At 30.4% G+C, this 27,412-nt stretch overlaps 1 protein-coding gene across 3 annotated transcripts in view; it reads right to left on the reverse strand.

Moving 5' to 3' along the window:
• Positions 1-27,412, reverse strand: part of LOC130899640 (ecdysone-induced protein 74EF) — a 293,099-nt gene that overhangs the window by 3,703 nt on the left and 261,984 nt on the right. For all 3 annotated transcript variants that reach the window (XM_057809716.1, XM_057809715.1, XM_057809717.1), the window contains one exon: positions 24,396-24,620. In XM_057809716.1, the coding sequence (XP_057665699.1) occupies positions 24,396-24,620 (225 nt within the window). The remainder of the gene's footprint in view (positions 1-24,395; positions 24,621-27,412) is intronic.

The following is a 27,412-nucleotide window of genomic DNA, read 5'->3' on the forward strand; positions in this document are numbered from 1 at the left end:
AGTACCATATTAATTAATATTTTTTTTTATTTGAGTACTACAAAATTTGGGGATAACTGTTAGTATTATATATACTTTTTTTTTCAATCTATTATTATAATAGTTCTATTCTTACTTTAAGAAAAAGCAAATATGGTAAAAATGAAAAATAAGAAAGGATTCTGACACTTTCAGCCTTTCAGTTTTATTATTAAAAAAATTAAAATGTATTATAATGGACAATAAGGTTAGAATTAAATAACCAAATTTTCAACAGATAGCGGTGAATATATCATTAAAAAATTTATTTCTGGGACTGACATTTAAATTTTCCCCCTGACAACTTAGGAAAAGACGAAAATTTGTAATTTTTAATTATTTTGCTATTATTCGTACTAAACATATCAACTTTTATGAGTAATAAAGTATTTCTAACAACGGGTATTTCTAAACGGATATAAAAACAGTGTGAACTTGTCACCCTGCAGACGAAAAGTTTTTTTACATTAGTGCCATTCCCGAAATTAACCATATCCTGTACAAAAAAAAGTCCTAATCCCATTCAAAACAAACCGAGGAATCACCAATCGTGTAATCTTTAGAAAAGATGTGAATATAGACGTGTCTTCATCTAATATGCGACACACCGTATAAAATATCTAAGAACGATTATTGTGAGAATGTAGCACAAAGAAAATGTGGGTAAGATTTGTTATTTAAACGGGCTAGTTACCGCGTAATGTTTCCTATATGAAAATCCACTTTCATTTTAGATAGTTTCTCTATTTACTTCTTATTACGTTTAAATCTTAGTCAGAAAGTTGATTTCAATTTACGTTTTTCAGTTTATTAAAATTATCACAACAAACAGAGAAATAAGTATTAGACTGTATACAATCGAGTCTAGATATTTAATAGATGACAGATGCTATAAATATTTTTATAAAAGATTGTACTTTACAAAACACATAGTTTTTTACTTCGAATGTTGGTTGGTTGAAGGCACATTTTGGGACTGCCAACTTTAGGACGCGGACTTTGATGAGTGACATGTGGAAATTTGAGACTTTGAATTTGTTTTTGTTTACATCATTTAATTTTCTATAACAACTGTTAATTCTATTGCGTTCTAAAAATGAGTGTAAATTTGGACTAAAGATGCATCATGTAAGACAGTCTATTGGAGACAAACCTCGAAAAGGCGATGAAAATATCGATAGGATCTGGATTTAAAACACAATAATAAATATTATTCTTCTTCGCCTGTGCTATTTGTTTGTTTAGCTCGAAAACATTCAAATATTCTATTAAAAACATCAATCTCACTATCAAATTCACACTACGTCTTTATAAACATTCCTGGAAATTATTTGGTCCAAGATCATGACTGTAACAAATCCTATTTATCTTCTTTACGTCTCTAAGTTTCTTATAAATGAAAGTTAACCTTTGTAATTGATACTATTTTTCGAATGACATCAAAAAAGTATTATCAATTTGAAATAGTGATGTCCATGACTCCATTATTACTGATATGTTTAATTGTATCTCATTCTCGTTCCCGGAAGTATAAAGAAATTTGTTATTTAAAGCGGAATATTTTTAAACAATAAAGAAACTGAGATAATAACGTCCGACACGATGAGGTCTTCACCATAGGCGTGCGCAAAACAAAAAATACAACAACATAACCTGTACAGATAAATAAAATTGTTTCTGTAATTTCAAGAAGCTTTTCATTAAATTTATATGAAAATATAATAGTTTTGTTCTTAACTCTCTTTAATTAAAACTGTTTCGTTATGTTGCGCCGAGTTCTGCCGTAATATACCATGTGATCAAATTTGACCGGCATGAGCCAAAAAACATTATAACGTGTCTAAATACGAATATTCATTATCAGATTCAAAACAGGCTTTTTTCAAGCTAACACAAGCATTCCAATGCTTAATCCAATTTTCCATACATTTTTGAACCTCGGCTGGGATAGTCTCCAATTTCTTAAGCGAATCATCTGCGCATGAATTGCTTTAAAACAGTCAAGTAGTACTTCTTATTGACCGTTTGATCCTCTGGAATGAATTAATCCATAAGAGATGTTGAGAGTCTCTGCTGTTTTTCGAATGCCGACAATACGATTTCCTCAACTTTTTTGATGTTATCGTCGTTTACTAATGAAAGATTAATTTGTGAATTTCACGTAACTCATTCTATCTTATTATCAACAAGAACAAAACATTTTATTTCGTAGTTGGTCGGAATATGCCTCGGAAAGCTGGAAACATTTTGTCGAATTTTGGTAGTTTTTATATGATGTTTGGTTTTTTCGTTCTTTCTTGAATGTACGGTTCTCAAAAGACAACGTATCGGCATCTTGATACTTATCGTTGTGCCCAATTCCTCAACGCCATCAACGTCTTGTCCCCAAACAATAAACACAAAAAAAATCGATACACAAAATATAATAATGATATTAAGTTAGCATAGGTCCTTTACGCAAAATACATAATTATTAAGTAACGGTTAGTTGAATATAATATTCTTGACCTTTAATTGGAAGAATTAGTCGTTCATGTTTATTTTCAAACTCTACATTCCACTCATTTCAGAAAAGTATTTTTTATATCGCAATCAATGTCATCTGTACATGACAGAATACCAGGTCTAGCTGGTGTTTTTACTATCTAATCTATGAACAAAATCAATAGCAACCAATTTAACTGCGTCAGTGTATATGATATTTCCTTTATCATTAGAAATTCATTGATCTTCTTCCTTCTATTTGTCTCTGGCATGTGTTTTTGATCACTTCTACATACATATATAACTTAAAGACTTATTTAAGTGCTAGAATCATCCACCATATTGATGTTTTTGCATCTTGCCATCCAAGGTTATTGATTTAACATTGAGGTTAGGACCAAGTCGAACCGCTAATATTAATTTGTCCATTGACATTTATCGGATCTTTTTTAAGAAGAAGAAGAAAGTGTTGTTTTATCGAGATAATGCATCTTATATGCTAGCGTACAAACTTTCAGGCCCACCTGTTGAAAGGATTTAAATTTAAAAATATATTACGCCAATGCTTTCTGTATTTTGACCTCCCAACAGTGAGAGCGTAGTTACCAGTGAAAAAAGTTTAATCTTCATTAAAGTAAATATGAGTTTAAGTAGGAAATGTCATTTCTTGTAATCAAATTTCCGAGACGTCAAGTTTTGTAATGTTTAATGACAGTTTATCTCCGTCTAATTAATTCAACTATTAGATTGAATTATCAAATTGGGATCGTTTTGCAATTTAAAAAATTTCAAATTAATACATCGATGGTTTGGATAAGCAGTTTTAAATAATTCCACTTTACGTCTTTTGAACTTGGAATTTTTATTATTTACCGAACCACTTAATTTTTCGTACCTGTGAAATCGTAAAAAAGTTACCTGTAAAGTTAAACAAAGTCATCGGTCCGTTCAACCCAACCTCAAAAATAAATAAAATAACTCGCCAAAAAATAACATTATCTTGAGTCAATCCTTCAACAAGTCAGCCAATAAATTTTAAAAACTAAATATTGAAAAAACGGGGCGTACTATGTAATTAATCTGTTAAGTTGTGTCCATTATTAATTATCAATTATAAATAAATAGCATTTAAAAAATGATAGAACAAATTCAAACTGCAAACAAAACTTTTTTGTCAATTTCATTTTAGTATTTATAAGATTTATACTTGATTTTGATGTCAATAGGTACATCAATCCGTAACGCATATCATCGGAAAAACGAGTGCAGTAGAACTGTTTTATTTCATTCAGTTAACAAACACTGTTGCCAATATCATAAAAAGTAAGATATTCCCAATAGAAATAAAAAACAACATTAATTAAATGAATGGTGTTGATTCTATTTCAAGTTCAAGAAGTGTATTCTGTTAAATTATATTAATTCTCTATATTATTTAAATTATTTTATTAAGTATGATTCATTTTATTATTGTTTTTATATTGGATAGAGTCCTATAAATATTATCGACAACGTCGTGATGCTCACACACATTGATTAACGCCGAGTTCGGCCTCAACGTTGCGCACCACTGCATCTATTTCTCAAACCAAGGACACACCGAGAACCAAAGCAAAGCAATACAGCGATTTGAAGGTTATGTACGTTGTTTCCTGGTCAATGTTCGGTACTGGATGCCCCTCTTTACCCTTTACCACACCTCCAGACACTAGCAGCACTCATCGATGGACGAAAGCATGAACCGCTAAAAGTAGTTTTATTATTGCCACACTCACACAGGGTTATGTTATTATCGGATGTTTACAATTTTGAGGAAATTCCTTGAATATTTTTAAAAGAAAGTCTGGTACATAATGGCTTACAAACAATGATAAATGTTTATTAAATAATAGATTTATTTCAATGGGTTCATCAAACTTGAGGTATATTTTTCTCTTGGGATTTACATAGTTAATTGGTTAGTATTGTTTATTATTCGAAAACGTGATTCAAAGCCAACCACTTTATATTCTAATATCCAATAAATTCTATTGATTTCAAAATTTCTTTAACCTTAGCAATTAATGCAAAAAGAAAATGTACAAAATGAAAGAATTTAGAAGATTGTAAAAGTGTGAATAGTTAAATATTTGCAGTAGCCAAGACCAATGTAATAAGCTTTTCGGATCTTATTTGAAAAATAAAAACTCGATGTGTTGTAAACTTAGTCAGCAACAAAATTATATGTTATTTGTACCGCATAGATGTTTTGAATATACTAAATAGATTATTGAATAATAATATTGATATTTTATTGTAATCTAATACAGGAAAATTTTATTAGAATTCCACTTAAAATAAAATTGAAAGTTATATTTTTATGTAATTAAAGGTTAGGTATTTTATATATGTAAACGCGTTGTTGTCAGATTTTTGAGCGCGAATAAAATTCATTACGTAAGAAGCCATATTTTTTATTTATAACTTTGTTAAAAAATATATTAGCCTTTTATAAATTATTAAAAAAATATATTAGATGTCATATATACTGACGAATTTATTTTTTTCCTACATATGCCTACCAGAGTAAGAATCGAAATAAAAAATAAATAATAAGGAGTTACTACGTTGTGAGATTCGCAGTAAAACGATTATTGAAGATAGTAGGCCTTGAATAGGCCGTCCACCCCGGCAAACAGATGGATCCCCCTATTCCCCCCTTTTCGTACCCTCATCCCATCCAATGACGTGCTTCTCGTTTGCACTTTTGCAATGATATAATTATAGAAATTCGCATGCGCACTACTTGATGTCCTTCAGTCGCTTAGTTAAACTGAGTTGCCAGGTTATCACAAAATAGTGTTACTTAGTATTTATTCATCCACTAATATTGCAAACTGAAAGAAATTATGTCGCACTTTTTATTTCTTTATTAATGAAGTCAAACAGTTCTTAAAATATTTATTATGTAACTAATATAAACATGTTTTCGTTTTATCTGCAGAAAAAATTTTTCTCTGTTTAATATGGTGTTTTCCAATCTGATTAAAAAATGCCGTTTAAAAATTAGATAGATAAAAAAGAAGCCTATAATAATGACAGATAGAGAGAGACTTTAGATAAAAAAGAAGCCTATAATAATGACAGATAGAGAGAGACTTTAGATAAAAAATCGGGATATGATTCTTATCTTATAGTTCGAGATGCAATTCTTCTATGTCTAGACGCTTTACTGAATTGTTGGCTTATTTAAATAATATCAAAGCTTATTTCTTATGAAACTGGGTTTGTTATTTTCTAGTAGTCAATTTGATTGTTTTAAGATTATGTTTTTATTGCAAATATGTATAAAATTTAACAACAAGTTGATAAATAACTAATTAATATTCTATTATTTTATAAACTCAGTTATATTTTGGATAATCTATGTAATAATTATTTAAGGAAGTATCAATAAAATTTATAATTGGCAACGTTGTATTGCTGCTATCTTCGCGCATATTTTTCTTCTTTTCTTTTTGTCTTATAAAGCGTTACGTGTGACGGCGACCGGAAATGACTCGATTGCGTTTTGTTTTTCCCCGCCATCTTCTCTCCTACCGGATAAATTATATCATGACGGCGCTTGCCTCGTCAGTTGATTCTTTTTATTCATGTTTTTATGTGTAATTGCTATATCTGAAATATTCATTTTTATTTGTTGCGAAAACACTGCAGATGTTGGGAATGTTAAGTTTATTTTTCATAATAGTATGAAAATTGTAAGACCAATTAATAGAAACATCATACAGTGATTATTTTTTAATGTTTCTCTTAAAAATATATATTTAAAGAAAATGTGTATGATCCACGTAAATAAAACATTAGAATGAAATATTAATTTGCATCTTGTAGGAGGAAACTGAATGACAGTAAAAATTATTATTATTATTGGATACCACAAATATTAGAAATAACCGAGAAGAAATTTTTTTTAACTGTCAAATTAATATTACATGACCCCTTTAAGGGTTTTTTCTAATCTTCAAATAATAATAGGGGGACTTTAAAATTTATTACAAAACCAAGAATACGAATGAAATAAAATCGAATTTAATCAAAATATTGTCTGGAATTTTTTTTTCAAAATTTGATAAACACATCTCCATCCTGTTCATTAATAATTGTTTCTCCGTGTAACAATGATAAGCGTGTAATTGTTTATTGTTAAACGATTAAACAAACCATGTAACGGCGGAGCACGACTCGTAACAGTAATCTAGTGGCCTAGGCAAGACACAGTCGACTAGATTCCACGTTACAGTCGTAGTATTTATGACGTCACTTTACAAAGAGAGAGGTTAGGTCAGTTTTTAACTAATAGTAGTTGTAGTTTTGTAACGGGAACTGGTTTTTTTAAGACTTAGTCATACTAACATTTTTTTTAAATATAATTTGCGTTTATTATTTGATAAATAATGGCATAATAGAAGAGCAAATTATGGTTATAAACGAGACGAGATTGTAAATTATTTACTATTCTCTCGTGAATCCGGCACAAATACGAAGATTCTGTTTCTATTTTGTGAAATTGTGTCACTACCCATATTAGTTAAAATATTAATTAATCGGCATCTATAATGAGCTACTGTTATTTATTTAACAATAAATTTTAAACATTCTATTTATTTGTTTATAAAAGTTGTTTACGTAGACGAGACAAAAAATAATAATTTATGTAAATTTGGTAATTTGTTATGCAAAGAAACATATCTTATGTTACGACTTTTATATTTTTCTATATTGTTTGTTTCTATTTTTTCTTGAAAAATTGCTTACGAAGATTTCATTCCCAGAAATGATTTTTCTTAAAAAACTCTAATCTACCACTCATGATATCAAAAAAGTAAAAGTTTCATAAAAGAGGACTTTTATTGTTATAGCGAATTTTCTTATTCAAAATATACAAATATATTTCTGAATATTTTATTAGTTTTTCGAAATATTCTGGAAGATTTATCATAACTGGTATATAGATATAGACGATTTACAACAAAAAAAAATAAAAAAAGGAACTCGGCAGTTAGCAGAACATAAACCTGCAATAACAATATCTAGTTGGCTGGTGTTAGCTTTGGCATGGCTTGCTGGGACGGTCACTAGTTCATCGACATCGACAGCGACTTTCCGCAAATTCAAGGTCACTCGCTTAGCTTGATGCATTTTACTCTCGTTTTGTTATTTTGTTCCTACTACTCTCGTTGCTTCCGTTTTACTTGTAGCACTTTCGTTTAATGATAGTTATAATTAAAACGTTTATTTCTGTACTTGAGATTGTACCTAATTTAACCACAATTTTTGTGGTTGTTCCGTAAGCGTTATTTTGAAATAATTGAAAAAATATGAGATGGTTAAAAAATTAGAAATACTATGTAGATTACAAATAATTCTTTAAATTATATTTTTAATTTTTAATATGGCAGGATTTTGCATGGTTAGCAATCCCTGGTAATAGTTTATTGCCACGTCTAGAGGCGTTCATCTCCAGCTATTTTTATTTTAGTCAGGAAATCGACTAATAATTTTTTTATGGATATTAAGCGATGTTGCCACATCGAACAAATATTTTAAAGTAAGATAAACTACTACCACATAAGATATTCGCTGTGACGTTATTGGAACACGTTTTTGGAGTACTTTAAATAATTTCCCATATGAATGAGTTCATTTTAGCTATCATTAAATAGTTTGTACTTACGAAAAATATGCAAAAGATTACTGAATTTATGAATACATTTTTTAATAAAAAAGTAACACATTTTCAGATTTGTTAACATTTTTGGGAATGATTTCAACTACAAAATGTATGAGTAAATGAATTTCAGGTTTTATACGCGAAAAAGAAAAAATCCTTCTGAACTTACCGTAGTTAAACAGCAAAATAAAAATTTACACATAGAAATATTAAAAGAAGGCTAAAATAAAGACCATATTAGGGTTGCCTAAAAAGTTTCCAACAAAAACTAAAGAAAAAAAAGTTTTTTTCCATAATCATTTTTATTTCCTAGCGTATTCCCTTCCCAATATTAACTGCCGTTTTTTTCCTTAAAATAAGCATAAACGTATGTAATAACGTCTTTTTCTGATGAATACCTTTCTCACGCAAGTGAAACTTTAAGGTTAGGAAACAGTTAAAAGTCACTAGAGGTGGGACCTGGTGAATATGGAGAGTAATTAATCAATTTGAAGTTTAATTCGTGATTTTTAGCTATGAATCTTTTAAGGGTGAGAAGGTACATTGTCCCGATGTTAAGAACTTTGTTTTTCTTCAAATACGGTCTCTTTTTAGCAATATCTCCCTTTACCTTATCAAGCAATGATGCGTAATACTTTTCTATCATTGTTTCACCATTTTAAAGTAGTGGATGAACACAGTCCCATGAACATACCAAAAAACGGTCGTTATCATTTTACGGTCGATGAAACCGACTTTGTTTTTTTCGGAGCAGGTTCGCACAAAGTGCTTTAATTCTCTATTTCAATTGCATGGCTTACTGCCTTTTTAAAACTAATATTAAATGACAAATCGATGGTCAATTTTCCACATCTTCACAAAAATCTTCACGACTCACTTATACGATTGTCCAACAATCCTAAGCATTCAAAATAGCTGATATTTTAACGTATATTCTTAAATATATTATCCAACTTATATTTTCATTTTTATATAGGAATCTTATCAGATAACTCTCATATATAAGCTATAAGACTCATATATAAGATATAAACCTGACTTTATGAGATCAAAAATATTAGAAAAAAGTAAATACTTATATTAACAACATTATTGTAATAGTTAGAGTATACAAATATATCGCAGGATCTGTCCAATAAAGATGGAACCCCAAGCCAGCACAAAACGATAAAAATATATATAAATGTGGTCGTAAACAATTAGGACTTAGATCCAAAGAGACAGTGTGTCACATTTATAAATATTTGAGAAAGACATTGTCACAAGCGGAAGAACTAACAATAAGTCGCTGTGAAAGTATGACAAAGTGTAATCGTTCAATATTTGTAGGTTTATATGTTAAAAAGAACATTGTGGCGATGTACCACAGACACATTTTTTCTTTTAATAAAAAATTCTGACTTCTTACAAGTCGTGGAACGTTGCGCAAACAATTGCCTAATTTAACTTCACTAAACTATAACCTTTAGTTTTTCTAATAAAAAAAAAACTTTTTCTACAAAGGACAAGTTCCTTTTCTTTATTTTTCTTCTGAATATGCCAAAAAAAACGGATTCACCGAGGTTTGTTTTGAACGTTTTTAGAAAATTAGAATGAGTAATATCATAGTGCTGAGCCCCTGTTTGCAACCTCTTCAATATAAACAGGAATACACGAAATGAGTATTGACACAGAGAAAACTTTTAAAAGAATAAAAATAATTCAAAAATTATGAGGTAAAAAGCAATTCATAAAGGAAAAAAATACAAATAGGAGTTTATGAATTGAAGATTTACAAATCTTCAAGTATATAGTAAAGACAATCAGAAATTGAAGGAAAAAGTAATATAATAAGAATATGACGCCCCTTCAAGATTAATGAAAATACATACAGACAGCGTATGAATAATGAAATTCAAGTGACAGATTCAGTTAAAAGGATAAAAACACAAAAAATAAAATAACTAGGAATGCAGACGCTTTCGACGATTCGAAAGAGTGGTGTAAGCGCTTTAGTAAGGGCCGAGAGAGCACTGAAGATGACCAGCGCCCAGGCCGCCCTGTGACAGTTTTAACTCCGAAAACAGTGACCAAAATGAACCAAATTGTGCGTGCAGATCGTCGAATAAGCATCCGGATGATTGCCGAGGCTGTAAACGCCGATGAAGAAACGGTTAGAAAAATTTTAAACGAGGAATTACATACAGACAAAAGTCTGTGCGAAGATGGTGCCAAAAAATCTGACTCCAGACCAAAAGCTCTTGCGTCAACGGGTCTCCCAGATTTCCTTAAAAAGTAAGAAAGGTTAGAAAAAGATCTGCTTTGAAAGGGACCCTATTTGAGTCGATGGAAGCGGTAAAGCAAAAAACGGCAGAGCTCTTAAAGGCCCTCAACAAAGAAGTTTTCCAGCACTGCTTCGATCAATGGGAAAAACGTATGGAAAGGTGTGTGGCGAGGGGAGAGAAGTATATTGCAGGGGAGCATTCGAATGTAGAATAATTTTTATAATAAAACCGTTTTTCCTAACCAGTCTTGTTATTTAATAGCCTGACCTCGTATATGGCCCAGATCAAAATGGTTAAAAGAAGTAGAAGAGGATCTGAATAGATTATATAAAAAGACCAAGGACAGGACCGCATGGAAACAATTAACGGTGGAGTAGAATAAAAAATAATTAGGATTGGATACTTAAAAAATGCAAAAATCTCAAAGATAATATTTCAGGTCGGAAAATATATCAGAGCAAAGTTCTGTAGAATTGCAAAATCTACAATTTTCGATTTAATTTATTATTTCCTTAATTTATTCAGGGCAGTTATCGCTTGTTTTTAATATTGTCACTCGCGTTACAATTTTAATCGCAAATAGTTATTTTATAACACAAAAATAATTAGCTACCGTATGTTGGTAACGATACATACGTTAAAAATCGTCTGTAAGTGATAATTTTTGTTCATACTACTCGCTTTTTTCCAGCTATTCTCTTGACACGTAACAACTGACATCACCAAATATGTCACGTGATAAATTGTTTACAAATAATGTTATTGCCTAATTTATGATAGTCTCAAGGTTTTCGACAAGAAACAGAAATATATTTCTGGTGTTTACCACTTGAAACATATTATATTCGCAATAACATTTATACTTCCGTTTTCCTTCGGCCGAACAAGGATGTGGCTAAAATTCATGTTACGATCTAATAATTCAGGATGTGTGTTTTTAATTGAATTTTACGCGTATCGAACTCAACTTGTTAAGTCAAAGCGGACGGCCGTTATAAGATTTCTTGAGCGGTGGTCGTGACCATTCTTCGGAAAATCGTTATTATATCAACAGAATTTTGAGGGTTCAAATGCTTACCGGATGAAAGGTCTCAACGTTTTTTTTTTCATGGAATTATAGGGTGTTTGGTTATCAAGAGAAATAAAAAATATTTCATTTTATAATTTTTTCTAAAACTTCATCGACCATTTTCTTAACTTATTGTCATTCTAAGGGCGGTACTAGAGTTTTTATGATATTTATTATTCAATTTTCATTTCGATACTTACTTTGATTGGTATAAAGTTTGCTTTTGTGATAGTTCCAGTAATAATACTCTTTCAACTTTTTTTCCCATAAATTTTAAAAAGTGTCCATAAATTTGTATACCGCTCGATCAGAGTGGGATTTTCGCGTTCACATAGTGCCACTAGATGGCATTTAAGTGATGAACAACAATCAGGTGTTTTGTACAAGTCTAGAAAAACTTTAATGTCGTTGCGGAACTTTAAATATGATGCTGATACATTTTATTATATAAGTGGTCCATTTATTAAAGATGGAATACACGATAGCGTATTCAGAAGAGCAATTATAATGTTTTCATCAGGAAATTATGCGGTTTGAACAACATTATCGAGGCCAATACAATGAAAACATAATGGGAGATTATATTTGGGATTTATTGAGATAAATTATTAATAACGTGAAAGAAAAAAGGAGAAAAAACTTTTTTGTTTCCAAAAATATTGAAATCAAATTTTTGGTTGACAGTTTTATTCATTCGAGTTCATGACAAGACTCCTTTTGTCATTTAGTCCTATTTCATTCATTAATTGTAGTGGAATAGTTACTTCTGTTAGTCTAATCTGAAATAAATGCATTTGTCAATCCCACACTTCAGTTCGATTCCATTTAAATCCCAGTTTTCAATTTTTACAATCTCTTCATATCATCATCATCATATTATTTAATGAGTAGTAATAATGTACGAAATAACAAAAAGGCCACAGGCCCTGATATGTAACTATGAGACACATCCTAAAAGTAAGTTTTCTGATGTTTGCTTTGAATATACAAAACATTGCGTATCATTCAGAACAAGAAGCTTGGAATGCTTACTGTAATTGTTGTGTTCTTTGTTAAAGTTAGAGTTAAATTCTTGTCGTAACGACGAAGAGCTGAAGAGGTCTGTCAGTCGCTGATTCCATCCACATGCTGCAGAAGGGTATTAAAGTTGATCCCATGATATAAGTTTCACAATTCTATATTTTTTTTTTCTAAATTGGGAAACAAACTTACTCTCTGGTTGTCCTTGGTAATTTTATCGATATATATATCACTTGTAGTTTCACTTGCATAAAATAAACGATTTTGATTATTTTCGTAAAATTTATAACACGGTAAAGCATTAAATTACTCTTAGAGAAAAAAATCCAGTTCTATGTTGAAGCATTTACAATATTCTGTATCACATTATGTGATGTAATCGTTAAAATGTATCATAAATGAATAGTGTTTGTTGTACTGTTACTTGCCAAAATTTATTCGATTAATTTAGCAGTCAAGCGAAATCTTGTAAACATTTATATGCAAAATATATTCAGTGTTAACCTTGTCGTATAATTTGAAGACAAAAACCATTGTGAAAGATTTGAATTTGTTTCAAATTAAAAATATGGGGCTATTAATTATGCAAATCTATTGAAGATTCAAAACAAGTTTCGAATGACATATTGATAATTTTGACCTGTCCCAACGTTTTGATTGTAATTGAACGTTGTCCGTTAAGAGAATTCATCAAAATTTGTTAATCAAATTAGCAAGAAAGCAAAAATTGTTTGTGTTTTTTAATAGATGGAAAAATCTAAGTACAAAATTGTTCACTAACAATCAAAAACACATTTCTGACTTATTTTCAGATTCATCTTTGATTTTTTAGTGAGAATTAAGCATCCTCATTGTTTAGTAATAAATAATCTATGCTTCCATGAACTAATCATGTTTTGAATAATGATGAACTGATAGTACATAACGAAATATGGATATAAACTATTTATAAATATTTACTATCTACAAACATTTAACCTGTTATTGATTTGACCATGGAATTCAAGAAAAACAACCAATAAAGCCTATATTTGAAATTAATACGTGGCAAATAACAAAAGCTAACGCCATATCCGCAACACACACAAGCATTCGTGAAAGCACTGTGCACGAATTTATATCCCTTAGCTTCTTTTTAATGGCTCCAAAAGAATCGAAAAGTGTTTTCAATGCTATTGTGATTCGAAAAAAAATTTTAGAACTCTAGAACTCATTATACCCTTTCAAGTATTGAGAGTTTAGATATCACTTCCTTTTTATCCATTTCTCTCATTCTTTTCGGTCCTTTGCTTTCCCCTTCTTCTTTTGCTACTTATTCTATCCAAGTTTTCCTAGGTCTTATTTCGATTATTTTTGCTTCTACCACTTTTATTTAGGCTTTATGATATTTTATACCGTGCCAATTTAAACAACTTTCAGCTATTTTGTTTCCTATTTGAACTCATTTCTTATCTTGCTCATCTTCGTTTTCCCTGCTCTTTTCTATAGTTGTTTTGTGCTTTTTTGATCGATTCTCAGGTACTTTCATATAGTGAGTACTGGTATCAGTTTTTATATATTCCCCTTGGTAACTCTATTACTTTTCGCGAGTATCTATTTTCCTCATACTATTCGATATAATTTTGATGTCTATTGAGTCAAATGCTGTTTCGAAATCGATAAATGTCATATGGACTCCACTTTCTCGATTCTTTTACGAGAATTGGAAACAATAATGATTTCTATTTTTTCTAATGATCCAAGAAAGCGAATCGAAAATCCTCACTAGTCTACGTTAGTTCTAATACACGTTAAGCCACTTTTATTTTCCTGGCAAGAATAAGATGATGGACTAAGCGTAAAAGGAATCAATTAAAACATATTTTGCGAAATATTGTATTTGTTCGAATATCAGCCAAACGATTTTGATTACGAAGTTCCTAGTTAGACTTACGATAGATAATTAATTTCACGTTACCACCTGCCCTATTCCACATAAATGGAGGGTAATCGCCTAAATAAAAAAGTAAATTATATATTCAACAAAAGCAAAGACGCTCAATATTTCTTTCTAAACATGATTTCGCTATTCTTTTATAATTTATATGAATAATATCAAAAAGTGACAAGTCTTGATCACCCTTTAAAAATATCTTGTAATCATATGAGATGGGATGGAGATTATTTTTCTTAATATTTAGTTTAGAAAATATATATCCTTATCTATAACCTTATTTTTTACTACTAGCAGTTGCGGAAATTGATGTACATAATTCTGAACCACTTAATTACACTTCAAGATCGTTTTTATTGTGTATTTAAAAATTTTGTACCCTAATTAATATCGCAACTATAGTTTTTTGAGCAAATAAAATAGAAAAATAGATGAATGTTTGATTCTGGTCTCCATTTATGAATAAAAACTCAAAAATAGCTAAATTGACGGTTTATAATAGTTTCGTGGCTTTAAATAGTGATAAAACGTTTTTTCGAAATAATCTTTTACAAAAATTATCTCGTTATCAAATGAAGTTCTCATATTTTCTTGTATTCCATATAAAATAACAAACAATTTCAAAAAAAAACGTGATTTTTGGAATTTTTACAATTTTTAATAAAATCAGTAATACTAAACACACTGTTTACACAGCCACTACACTAAAAGATTACACTGTCTGATGCACGTTTCGATAAACAAGTTATCATCTTCAACTTGATTATCGAAACGTGCATCAGACAGTATTGGTGTACTTAGTGGTGAACATTATGTTCAGTATGAATATTACAAAAGTTCCCAACTTAGTTAAAGTCCTCAAACATTTGTTATGAATTTATATTTTATCCAAATTATTTATTCTTTCATGTAGATTACCAAAAAAAATAATAACACAATTTCACGACATCAAAAACAGTTATGAAGGATTTATATGGAAAGTTGGTTTTTGGCATTCAAAATCACAAAACTAAGTATCAATTTTCTTCAATTTTCCAATCTTTTTTTCGTAAATAATTTGAGAAAAATAGATTCATAAAAAGCTTGAACAAAAAATCTATAATTACTTAAAATTTTTGTTTCTGCGAAATGATTTGAAAAAATTACAATTTCCTGTGACGATTTTTTATTAAATTTTGAAAATAGAGGTTGAGATGAACAAAAATATGTTAATTTGCCAAGTTTTTTATAACATTGTCGCCAACTACGATTTTATTAAATGGACTCTATACCTACTCTGATAGTTAATCAACAAGTTGTCGTAGGTTATTGGGAGGCCCCAATTTTTTTCAATACTCTAGCGTCATAAGTTATTTATAGTACATTTAAAAAAGTTTAGATGTTAAAAACGATCCCGACGGCGTCTACTTTGACTTCATAATGCTAATTTTCAGGATAATTATCTGCAGTTATGGTAATATTTGTTAATAACTTTAAATTTTTCCAGTAAACAAACAGGATGTGCTTGATTTTTGAATGTTCTAAAAGCATAATGAGGAAATGTCACTCCTTTTTGTATTAAAATGAAGTATATCAAACTGTTTTTATTAGGTAATATCAAGGCGACAAGAGCGACCATACACAGGAAGTAATTTTAAATATATCAATATTTTAAACATCATTTCTAAATACTTTTCTTCGCTTTACATCGTCGCTTGTTTGTGAGTGAATTCGTAATTTCACAACACAATTTTTATATGAATTTTCAGATACTTAATACTCTTTCCAAACTTAAACCACTCACTTAAAACTGATATAGTTTTTGTTCCTAGTATTCTATTTTGATTAAAAAACTTCACTATCATCACAATAATCAATTTCTATGTGAAAATGGATATTTTTTACACAAATACATACTTTTGAGGTTTGGTATTGACCTTCCACATTTGACATTTAATATATAAATAGTAAGTTTGTTAATTTTACTTTAAGACGAATTTAATTGATTCAATTGAGGTATTGAAAGAAAACAGTCATTAAAAATTCATTTTGATATGGTATTATTAAATTTGTCGCTAAACTGCTTAACATTCCATACTAGAAATAGATTTTTGCAAACCTAAATAGTTTGTGAATGGTGTTCGAAAAACGTTGACTAAAGTCATAAATTTAACTCCAAATTCTACGTTGCTACTAACCCTCTAAATAACAAAAACTACGAAGACGGCCAGTTTTACAGTTTTGAGCTCTATTTGCGCATGCTTCTGTTCAACATATATTGTGTCTTAATCTATGTTCCATATATTGTGATGTCTGTCTGAAATTTGAACATAATTATTTCCTTTGATAACAATTTTTTGGTTTTTTTTAATAGTGCATTTAATCAGGATCTGATAATTAGTCAGTTCTAATAGTCAAACTTTTTTGAGAAATAGTAGCTGATTTTGTAAGTATAGAAAAAAAGATGAATTCGGTATCTCCATTCACAAAACTAGTATAATTTATATTGTATATAAAAATGTATGCAAAGAACGTTTGAAAGTCATATCTATAACATTCACAAATTTTTTAGTTGACATTTAAAAAAAAAAAGTAGCTCCTAGATGTTTATTTTTTGAACGTGACCTATCTCAACTTGAGAAGTATTGCTATGCCAAAACCACAAAATAGGAAATGGCTAGATATAAATGCATCGTGGGTAGTGAGCTCGATTTAAAAATAAAAAAAAAATTGGCATGTTGGTCAAAACAAATGCGTTTTTTTTTAAATATGATAATACTCAAATAAAAAAAATCCAATATTTAAATACAAATAAAATGGTTTATTTTTATATCTCATTCAGACATTCCAAATGTAAAATTCTCATCCTTATCAGGGTAATTTGAAAATTCTTAAAACTCAATCAAACTAGTAGTTACGATGACGCATAAAAACAAGTTAAGTAATGGCGGTACCACATGATGCTTCCAAAGTTGGACGCTGGTATGATTGGTCGTCGTAGCGCGCAAGTCATTCGACTAATGTTTTGGTTTCAACGTTGGCCATGGAAGGTCGGTTTTTTTGACCCGCGTCAGAGTACCCAACATTGGAAGCAACTACATACACTTCTTGTTCTCTAGTGCCTGAATACTGCGTATTTTGTATGAAAAACCAAAGTTGCCAGTGTCATCCAGTTTATTTTAAAAGAATTTATATCTGTTGTATGCTGTTCGTGACACTTTTTTGCTACTTTTTCAATTCTTTAGGTAAATTTAAGTGAGGTGCCAGCTTTCGTCCAATGTTCAGCCGTACGTTTGAACGCCTTAATAACATTCGTTTTTTGTATCGCAAATTAGTATGCTAGAGCTACATCACTACATAGAAAGAGGGAAAGCAAAGAGAAGAGATGATGATAAAATAATAAAAGTCGAAGACGCAATAAATAAAGAACGGGTTATAATGAGAGCAAGAAGCTTTTCACAGAAACAGAAGAGGAAGGTACTCAGAAGATAGATGAAATAAAAAATTAGTAAAATGTTATATATCTAATATATATAGAGATGGGGGTAGTTTTTAACACTGGAGATAGAATAAAAACTTGGAGGAACTGAGAAAACAAAACAAGACAGTTTGAGCTATTTATTTTAGTCATAGGTACGAAAGTGAAAAGAGTTGGAAAGATGAACAACTAGATATTTTAGTAGAGTATGAAAATTTAGAATCATTTAGACCCAGTACTTTGAGACAAATAGGTAATTGATGAGAAATGGAATGGAACAGAATCAGTGACGATCATATAGTGAACTATAATGATCCAACAAAAAAATATAATACAAATTGAAGACATGGGATCAAGAAAAGTGAAGAAGGAGAGCATGAAAATATTAACTAAATGGAAGTACTTGACAGAGACAGAAAATTGATGGAAGAAGACACGAATGCAAAAAGGCACAAGGATGAGATGATATTAATAAGAAATAAAACACATATTCTACAAAATATACGGTACATAACAAAGTGGCAGTAATTTTTGATTTATATCATGTATTTGTTAGATATGACGCTAGGACAAAAGTGAGTATAGCCAATATGTATTAAAACGTTAGTATTCCAAACAAGACTTTGTATAATAGAAATGATAAGTTTATACGAGTATTTCTTATGTATTTATAATAGATAATTATACATTTTTCTCATTACAAATAGTCCATGGTTTAAAACTGAAAAGATTTACTCAATTTAAGAACGTTTTTCTTCACCCAAACAAATATTTTGTCGACAGACGAGTTAATCGATCTATTATTTAAACCTCTAACCTAATATAATCTATCGATATTATATACAAATGATGTAACAAGTTTTCAATTAATTATGCAGGTCGTGGAATATTCTTAAACATGAAATCAGTAAGTGTTATTGTAATATAAAAACTAAGACTGATAAATCTTGCGTTTGACCTACCGTAAGGACATATTTTTATCACGGAATCATCATTAAATTTTCAATTTGAATAAATCTAAACAATAAGATAAAACACTTTTCAACAACTACTTAATATAGCTTACATTAGACGCACTAGAATATTTTTTTCTACTATTCTGTAGAGGACGTTTACATGCTGTAAATACTAAACAGCAATTTAAACTTGGACTTTCCTATGTACATGTATGCTTATATTAAAAAGAAATTCGTCACATATAAATTATATGATATGATATAATACATAAAAATAATTCGCGAATTAGCTTACATTTAATGTAAGCTGATTTGCGAATTATTTGGGATACTATAAATGTATAAGAGCTATCATTGTATATCTCTAAGGTATTTCAAATAATATGGACGCCCAAGGGGCCGTTAAGCACATAATCCTTCAGATAGGCCTGTCGAGCCCCACATGACGATACTAAAGGCCGATGTCCTTTGAGAAGCCGATCAGGTGCTTTCACTAGAAGCCTTTGATGTCATTAGGCAAGCTCTGAGGCTTGCCCAAGAGTTTAAACCGCGCTCGTATGAGTGCTGAGCACATACAGATGACGTGGTCTGAGGTTTTATCCTCCTCCACGCACCAGCGGCACTACAGATCGACCATGATGGCTATGGTATGAAGATGGGGTCTTAGATGACAGTGTCCGTTTAAAAGTGCGGTTACTAGTCGGATTTCGCGCCTATTTAGTTGAAGCAAATGCTTGGTGTTAGACGCACAAGGTCCATCTATGTGTGCTTTTGCTTTTCTAATGCTAACTGTCTCTATTAATCTCTGCCGAGTCCGCCTTGCAAGTAGACCGTTAAGAGACGCGATAGCAACACTGAGTAAGTCCGCTTCGTCGTTGACTTTGCTGCCCGAGTGATCTTGCACTCTATCACTAGTCTAAAGTACACTTTTTTGGCGTTATGGCTTGTATGGCAGCACTGCTATATGAGCAGATTGAGGTCTAGCGTCAATTGAGTATCGCGCGTCCTCATTCAAACACAACGAATATCTCGGCTTAGAAGACAGTAGCGTGTACCCCAAACGAAAAAGATTCGCTTATTTTGGGGTGTCCTTCGCAGGGAGCTGCTATGGCTAAGCCATTTCTTCTGGAGCCGTCTGTGTACTAGGTGGCTCTATTATTCAGTATATCGGGCCTCGAGTCACTGCTCCCGGCTAATAATAGTATACTAATCTTCACAACTACGTTTAACCGCTTAATACAAAGATATGACTGTCCAATAATTGATTTATACTATTTCATTTTTATATTATTTTATATATTAAACCAGTACAACCAGGATTAATTATTGAAAAACGTACATTTATACATACATATCAATACGTTTCATGCGTTTAAAACTAACCAGTACAATGTTAAAAAACCAGTACTTAGTTTATATATTGAATTGCCCTGAGTAAATCTCGTAATTCCCACTTGGGCGCCCCTATTAAAAACGAGAGACTTATTAGACAACTATGATGAAAAAAAAATATCTACGTATACATCTCCTTATAAAAGAAAGTAAAAACTTTAATGGGAGAATCCTAGCCGTATTCTAGCAATGGAAAGAAAAGTAAGACATTGTAAATTTTGCAACAACGCCTGAGAAGGCATAAAGATAGGACAAGAAGAAGAAGCAAGTTTTGCTAGTTATATAAAAATTTTTATTTGAACAAATCCAAATACGGAATAACATATGATCTTAGAACTTCGTAAGGAATTTATTATCGTAGAAATAATGAGGAATTAGTAAGATTTGTGAAGGAACGAGGAATAAACGGAGACTGAAATCAAAATGGAAAAATTAAATAAAACCTAAAGTATAAAAGAAAGAATTTACAATAAATCAAACTACATGCTTAAATTAAAAATATGTCGTACAATGCATTATTTATAAGGAATAATTTTTTTTCTTACTTAATGTGTAAATGTAAATCTGTGGTCTCTCGAAAAATTTGAAGGTGACACCTAAATTTAGCAGTCGCTGTTTGAACTTCGATAAAAAATGTTTTTGATTTTTTTTATCTTTCGCATGATACTATTTATTAAAGCAATCTTAAAATACTGTGGCGGCTCCTTGGGGATCGGCAACGGGAAAAAATTATGATTTATATTGGTTTTGGTTTAAATTCAATACCAAATTCAACTTTTTTTTATCAAGTAAATTTTCTTCGCTTTGTGTTCACTTCGACGGAAATATTAATAAATACTTATTGAGATTTTCACGCCCAAAAGGAATCGATATTGGTTTTTCTGTTTACGTGAAAGTACACTCAACAATGAAATTATTTGTAAGAGGAAATTTTAATAACATGTACATTAAAAAGTGTTTAGTTGAATTCACTACTACACACGTCTAGGTATCGGGAAAAGAAGATGGTAGATGTTTTGTACTAACGGCTCCTGCGCCATTGTGAATCTCAGTGTTGCTGATTTTAGCTCTCGATCAAACGTTGACAACAGTCAAAGGTTCGAAATTTTAAGAGTAATAGGAAGACGATCTGCAAAGCTAGTTGCCATATAATTGCTACGTAGTTAAAAGTGGACCATCTGGTCTTCTTGGTGTAAATACAAGAAACCCACATATAATAAAGTTAAATTTCAATTTAATGAAAGTTCTAATATTTTTTTATTTTTTTTAATATCATATACGAGACGTTTTTGTGATAACTACGGTAATATAGTTCAAGTTCAATAATACTTGTTTAGAGTATGTATTATTCAATTTGATAAACGCGCGTCTATGTGAGTTGTTTATTAGAAAAATCAATTCGCAATTCGTATATTAAATTTTGTCGTATCACGATGTTATCACAAATGACAGAAGGCAGGTCAGTTTTAAAAATCTCCTTTCATGTGGCCCGTTATGTTCATACAGCTTTCTTTATATAAATAAAAAAGAAAAAGCTATTTATCTTTTGTAACTGATAAGTTTTTTTTTACATGTAATGTTTGCCTAATGTCTGCGATTGACAATAGTCGCTTTTTATTCGTGTTGTTTGTTTTAGTTTAACCTGTTCTGTAGGATACATAATCTTTTTTTTTATAAATATAATAAACAATATTCATGTGGTAAATAATTAAACAACTTTCAAGCAATCGTATATATTAACTGTTAAAAGACTAAAGTGTTTTTCAACAAATTCGGAATATCAGTATCAGCTATTAACGAATTTAATAAGTAATCATGTATCCTATAGTAGCCATGCCATGAAATTACAACAGACGAGCAAAAGCGCGGCGCAATTTTTTTACATTACGTAAAACTGACCTTAGTCAATGTCACTACTCGGTATAAAAATAGATCGCCGCTGCCTAGACTTTCGGTTTCTACGAGGAAACGGCAATACGAATACCGATGGTTAAATATTTGTCTACTTAGACGTTGTTTTTTCATTTGAAAGTAATTTAGTTGATCAAAATAATTATGGATGATTATTTGATCAAAATATTAATATTGTTTTCGAACGATTGATTACTAGAAGAGACTTCTTACTGCTACTAATAATATTCAAATTAGAACGTCTATTGTATATTATTGTATTATTCGGAATAGAACGAGAAATGCGATGTTTTACGAAACCCAAAAACAACATATGAAATTTATTCAATTGTTCGACGTTATGAATAGACGCCACACTTGATTTTTTCCAAAATAGGTACTTAATCTTATTCAATTAATATTTTCAATAGGTATTTCTTTGAATATCATAATTTAAACAAATTATTAAAAAACTTTCATTTTGGATACGATACCCTTACCATACTTTATTTGCGTTGCGTGAATTTTACAATGATGTAATAAGTGTATAAAAATTTATTTTTTGTTAATTAAATTAATAATACGATTAATTATATGATTTTTTTATTTTGAAATTTTGGGATTTAAACTTAGGTCTCATTTTTATCTTATATGCGCTAAAAGAGTGAACAAAATGAAGTAAAAAACTATTGAAAATATCAATTTTTCAGTTTTTATCTGAAATATAATCAAATTACATACTTATACTATCAATAATTAAATAGGAATACGATATTAATTATTTTGCATTTATAATTACTTATAAAAATAAAAAAGTATAAACGAAATTTCTCATGGAAGATAATTTAAAAAATTAATTAGATGTACCACGGGTTTTGACAAAGTAGTTATCCTTAAAATCCACGACTAAATTAATACAATTTAAAAGATAATTTGAATACTTGTTTTTCTCTGTAATCTGACATTTTTACCCTTGAATAATTCTCAAATATTTTATATACATACAGTGAATGCTTGAATAAATTTAAATATAGTCTGTAGTTAAGTTTAATTAACATGTAAGGAGTTAAGATAGGTCAAGTATAAATAATAAAATGCTGCGTTGCCAATTTTACTGCACTTGTAACGTTATCGCTTCTCAGGTTCCATCTATATGAATTTGACGTTTATATTTTTGATGGATTAATGAAAATCCTTGAAGTATGTTTATTGAATAATGCTGATAAAGTATTACGGAATGTTAAAGTGTATCTGCAAATGTGCATTTTTAGAAAAAAAAAGTGTCGTGCGCAATTTCGGTAATCATGTGTTTTCTCAGTATTAGACAGATTAGTTTATTTTTTTTTAAACAATTTTTAAAAAATTCAATGACGACTATTGACAGATAAATAAGATTTGTACAGTCGGTGATTTCAAGTCGACAGGAGCGTAGTAATAAATCAATAATTTATCCAAATTCCAAAACTATTTATTATAATTTCGTTCACATTACAGTTTGCCTGCGGCTCAATATAAGTTTAATTTTTTATGTCTAAATGTATCAAAGATGTCCTCAGTGTGGTGACTGACTAATCCATCATCGCAGAGTCGAAAATATTAAATCTACAATTATTGGATTTGGACAGTAGTTGCCTATCACAACGTTATATCCTACTAAGAAAGGAGTTTTGCATTTTCCACCCCTAATGGTTTTAAATAGAGGATGTGAAGTTTGTATGGAAATTAGTTTTTTTAGGTTAAAAATTAGAAATAATAACTATGCATTTCAGGGTTTTTAACGTTCAAAACTCGAAGGACTGGAGAATGAAATTTTAAGGCCAAAGGATAAGTTTATTATACAAATTTTAATATGTATCAATCTCAATTCTATATGCATCAGCTGGGAGTTACTAGATTTATGAGTTGGCAATATTGTAAACGTATGTGTGAGATAGAGAGTCTCGTTGTTTTATTTTATTGGAGGACTTATTTTCAAGTGGAATATGACTTTGATATAGGAAATATTTTTCTCTACAGTTCGATTTCTTTATGACTATACGCTTGTAAGACAAATTTGCATTCTTTATAATTCCGAATATGTGTAAACATATTTGCATATCTAAAATTAGAATTGAACATAACCTAATTATTCTATATTTTCTCAATGTGCAAACGTATAAGACCTATACTTCCACACTGCCATTAATAAAATCAACTTACTTGTAGGAAAAGGTTGATAGAATTGCTGGGACATGTGGTTTGGCGGCCTTTGTCCGTGGTGAGGTGCGTTATTCCACGAAAAGGGGTGTCTTGGGAACAGGGTGCCTACCGGTGAGTGTATTGATGGTTGTAACCTTGCTTTTAGTTCATCGGTTGATGTGTGACCTGAGGAGGAACTGTCCACATCGGAAACACCGGAATCTGCAGGACTAGGTGGGAGAGAACCTGAAAAAAAAACGGCACAGAACTGTACGAATAGGCAACGCAATGTATTCTGAACTCGGTATTTGTAAGTTATTATCCATATAAATAAATAAAATCCAAATTTTTGAAATTCTGTTTCTTAAATATTTAAAATAAGATGTAAACATCGATCAAACAGATATAGATGTTTCATGTTTGTAGAAATTTAAATCAAAAACGAAAACGGTTTAGACGATTGGCTATTCAAAATAAAAGTGAGGTTGAGTATTAAAACTAATTTCAATAATAAAATTATTTCTTCACGTGGAGATTACCCGGTTTAATGCTGTTAATAGTAATAGTATGGATATAAATACAAAAAATAATAATACAAATAATTGAATATAATCAAAAATTATTTTTAACTTATCAACAATAATTATGAATGCTTAAACAAAATTTCTCATGGTAATAAAAAGATAATTAATTACTAGATTTTTAACCAAAACAAAATTAATGATTCTATTTTGCCTTTAAATAGAATTACAGTTCCCAGAGGGTCACTGTGTTGGTCAAATTAATTTCCTAGATATCTTCAAGGATTCCTATTTATTGAGTAAGGGTGAACGTGTACGAAGGGGTAGAAAGAATAAGAAGTATAGCGCCAGGCCGCTTGTCATTAGTTACGCAATCTTTGTTAGCAAGGGTAGTAAATAAACAACACACCCCAATAGCATGTGGAAAAACCCTACAATTGAACAGGTTTTAAATTCATCGTAGATGTCCGGTCCATCCCTCTATGTCCGGCCTGACCTTCGTGACCTTTTTGCCCATTAATCATATCTATTATACAAGACAGGGTCATTCTTTTTAGTAGGCCAAACCTGTTTTCATCGTTTTAAACGTTTTAAAACTGTTAGATGAATGAATTGACCGATTGGAGGCATCCAGATTATGTCGTTACCTTACATTGACCGTTGGTTAGTGCTTTTGATAAAAAGATATAACCTACGTGAGAACTTCGAGTTACTCCTTTCGAAGTTCGGGTGTCACAAGAATTGTTTCGTAATTTGCATACGAATTCAACACCAAGAAATGTGTTTTGATTTATTTGATCGTCGCCATTTCTTGTTATAAGTAAATAAAAAATTCGTGTTACTTTGATTGCCAAACGGATTTTTCACCAAATTTGATTTGCATATTTTTTGGTGTGGTTGTCAAAACACCGAGTAACCGTCACATTAATTGCTTTAGTTAAGTGTACGTGAACTGCCTCCAAACTTAGTAGTAGTACAAATTAGTACAAATTGTGAAGAAATTCTAAATAAAAAGTTAGTTCATTACCTAAAATACTAAACTACCACCGTACTATATTTATAATCGAAAATATTTTATTATTTTACAAAATATTCTCTATACACTTTTCTATGTGTGAAGCAATTTTCGACATACTTTTTTTTTCGACAGAAAGCAGCCTCAGCTTCTATGTGCTTCATCTGCAAATTACTTTTTGTCTCATCTTAAATCGAAATACTTTGAGCATTCCGAATCTTATTGTTTCAACAGTAGCAGTTTTTAGATTTTCTCCAATGACTTCTGCCAGACAACTGCTTGTGTTCCAATTGAGCATCTCATGTTGCTCTGAAGCTACTGTTGCCACATGATCTGTAATACCAAAGAAATAGGGATGCGTTTCTATCGCGAACTGCTTTCGGATTTGGCTCGTCTTGAAAAATGTATATAGTTGATTGCTGCTTTATTTGCGTACACCCATTATTAGTGCAGATGTAACTAATCTTTGATATGAATCTCAATGCACCAGGAAAATATTTTTTACGATAAAATAATCCTAATCTGACATTTTTTTAATGTCACATAATGATCATTAATCAGTTCAATTAGAGCATCAAAGTTTTCAGGCACAACCATATATTTTGGACAGTATTCGTGGATTTTGTTTTGGAATGAACATCCGCTACATTTGGATTCTTACACTAGTCTTTCACAGTGCTAGAGGATGGAGTTTCATATATATACAAAAGTATTAATCTGCACACGTCGAAAGTTATGAATAATAATTGCTTGACGTGAACTATTCTTTGCATTGGACACATGCAGTCCTTTCATATTACAATAATGAAAAACCTCTAAGTTTACAAGCTTTGATTTTGTGAGTTGTAAAATTATGTCAAAACGACTTTAAGAAAAAAGTTATAAAATAAGTTACATATAACTTTAACAGTCAATCGATTAGTAAGTTTTAAACCGAACCGTTTGAGTAGCGCGGTTTGATTTGAAAGACAAATCTGTATAAAATGCATTATTGAACAGTAAGTCAAGGCAGGTCACAATTACCAAGATTGTAGTCATCTATAAAAGTTATTGAAAAGACCTATAATATTAAATAGTGAATAAGGGCTCCAAATATTGACCAATATTTTAAAAGAACAGAAAAAACAATACTATATACAATTAAGGGATCATACAATAAAAATTTTGATTATTTTGGATGCTGCCGTCATATGTGTGGAATTTAGAAAAATAATGAAATACTTGGTCCATAGACAGACTACTGGCAATGAATATCAATATACCTCAAGTATTAGAGCTTAGAACTAATAATGGAGCGCAAAATAGATGCGGCAAAGACAGGAAAAAATATTCATGGCAGAAGAATGTGAGAGGCTGAACTCAACAAAGATTTCACTCAATTGCACAAAACAGAGAGGGATTTATCCAAGTTTTTATATGGCTCTATAAGTGTATTTTTACAACCTAAAACTTGTATTCACAAGGATTTATAACTGAAGCTCATAAGCTGTTCACGCATTCCA

This window comes from Diorhabda carinulata, chromosome 11, assembly GCF_026250575.1.
Source record: "Diorhabda carinulata isolate Delta chromosome 11, icDioCari1.1, whole genome shotgun sequence".
Classification (NCBI taxonomy): Eukaryota; Metazoa; Arthropoda; class Insecta; order Coleoptera; family Chrysomelidae; genus Diorhabda; species Diorhabda carinulata.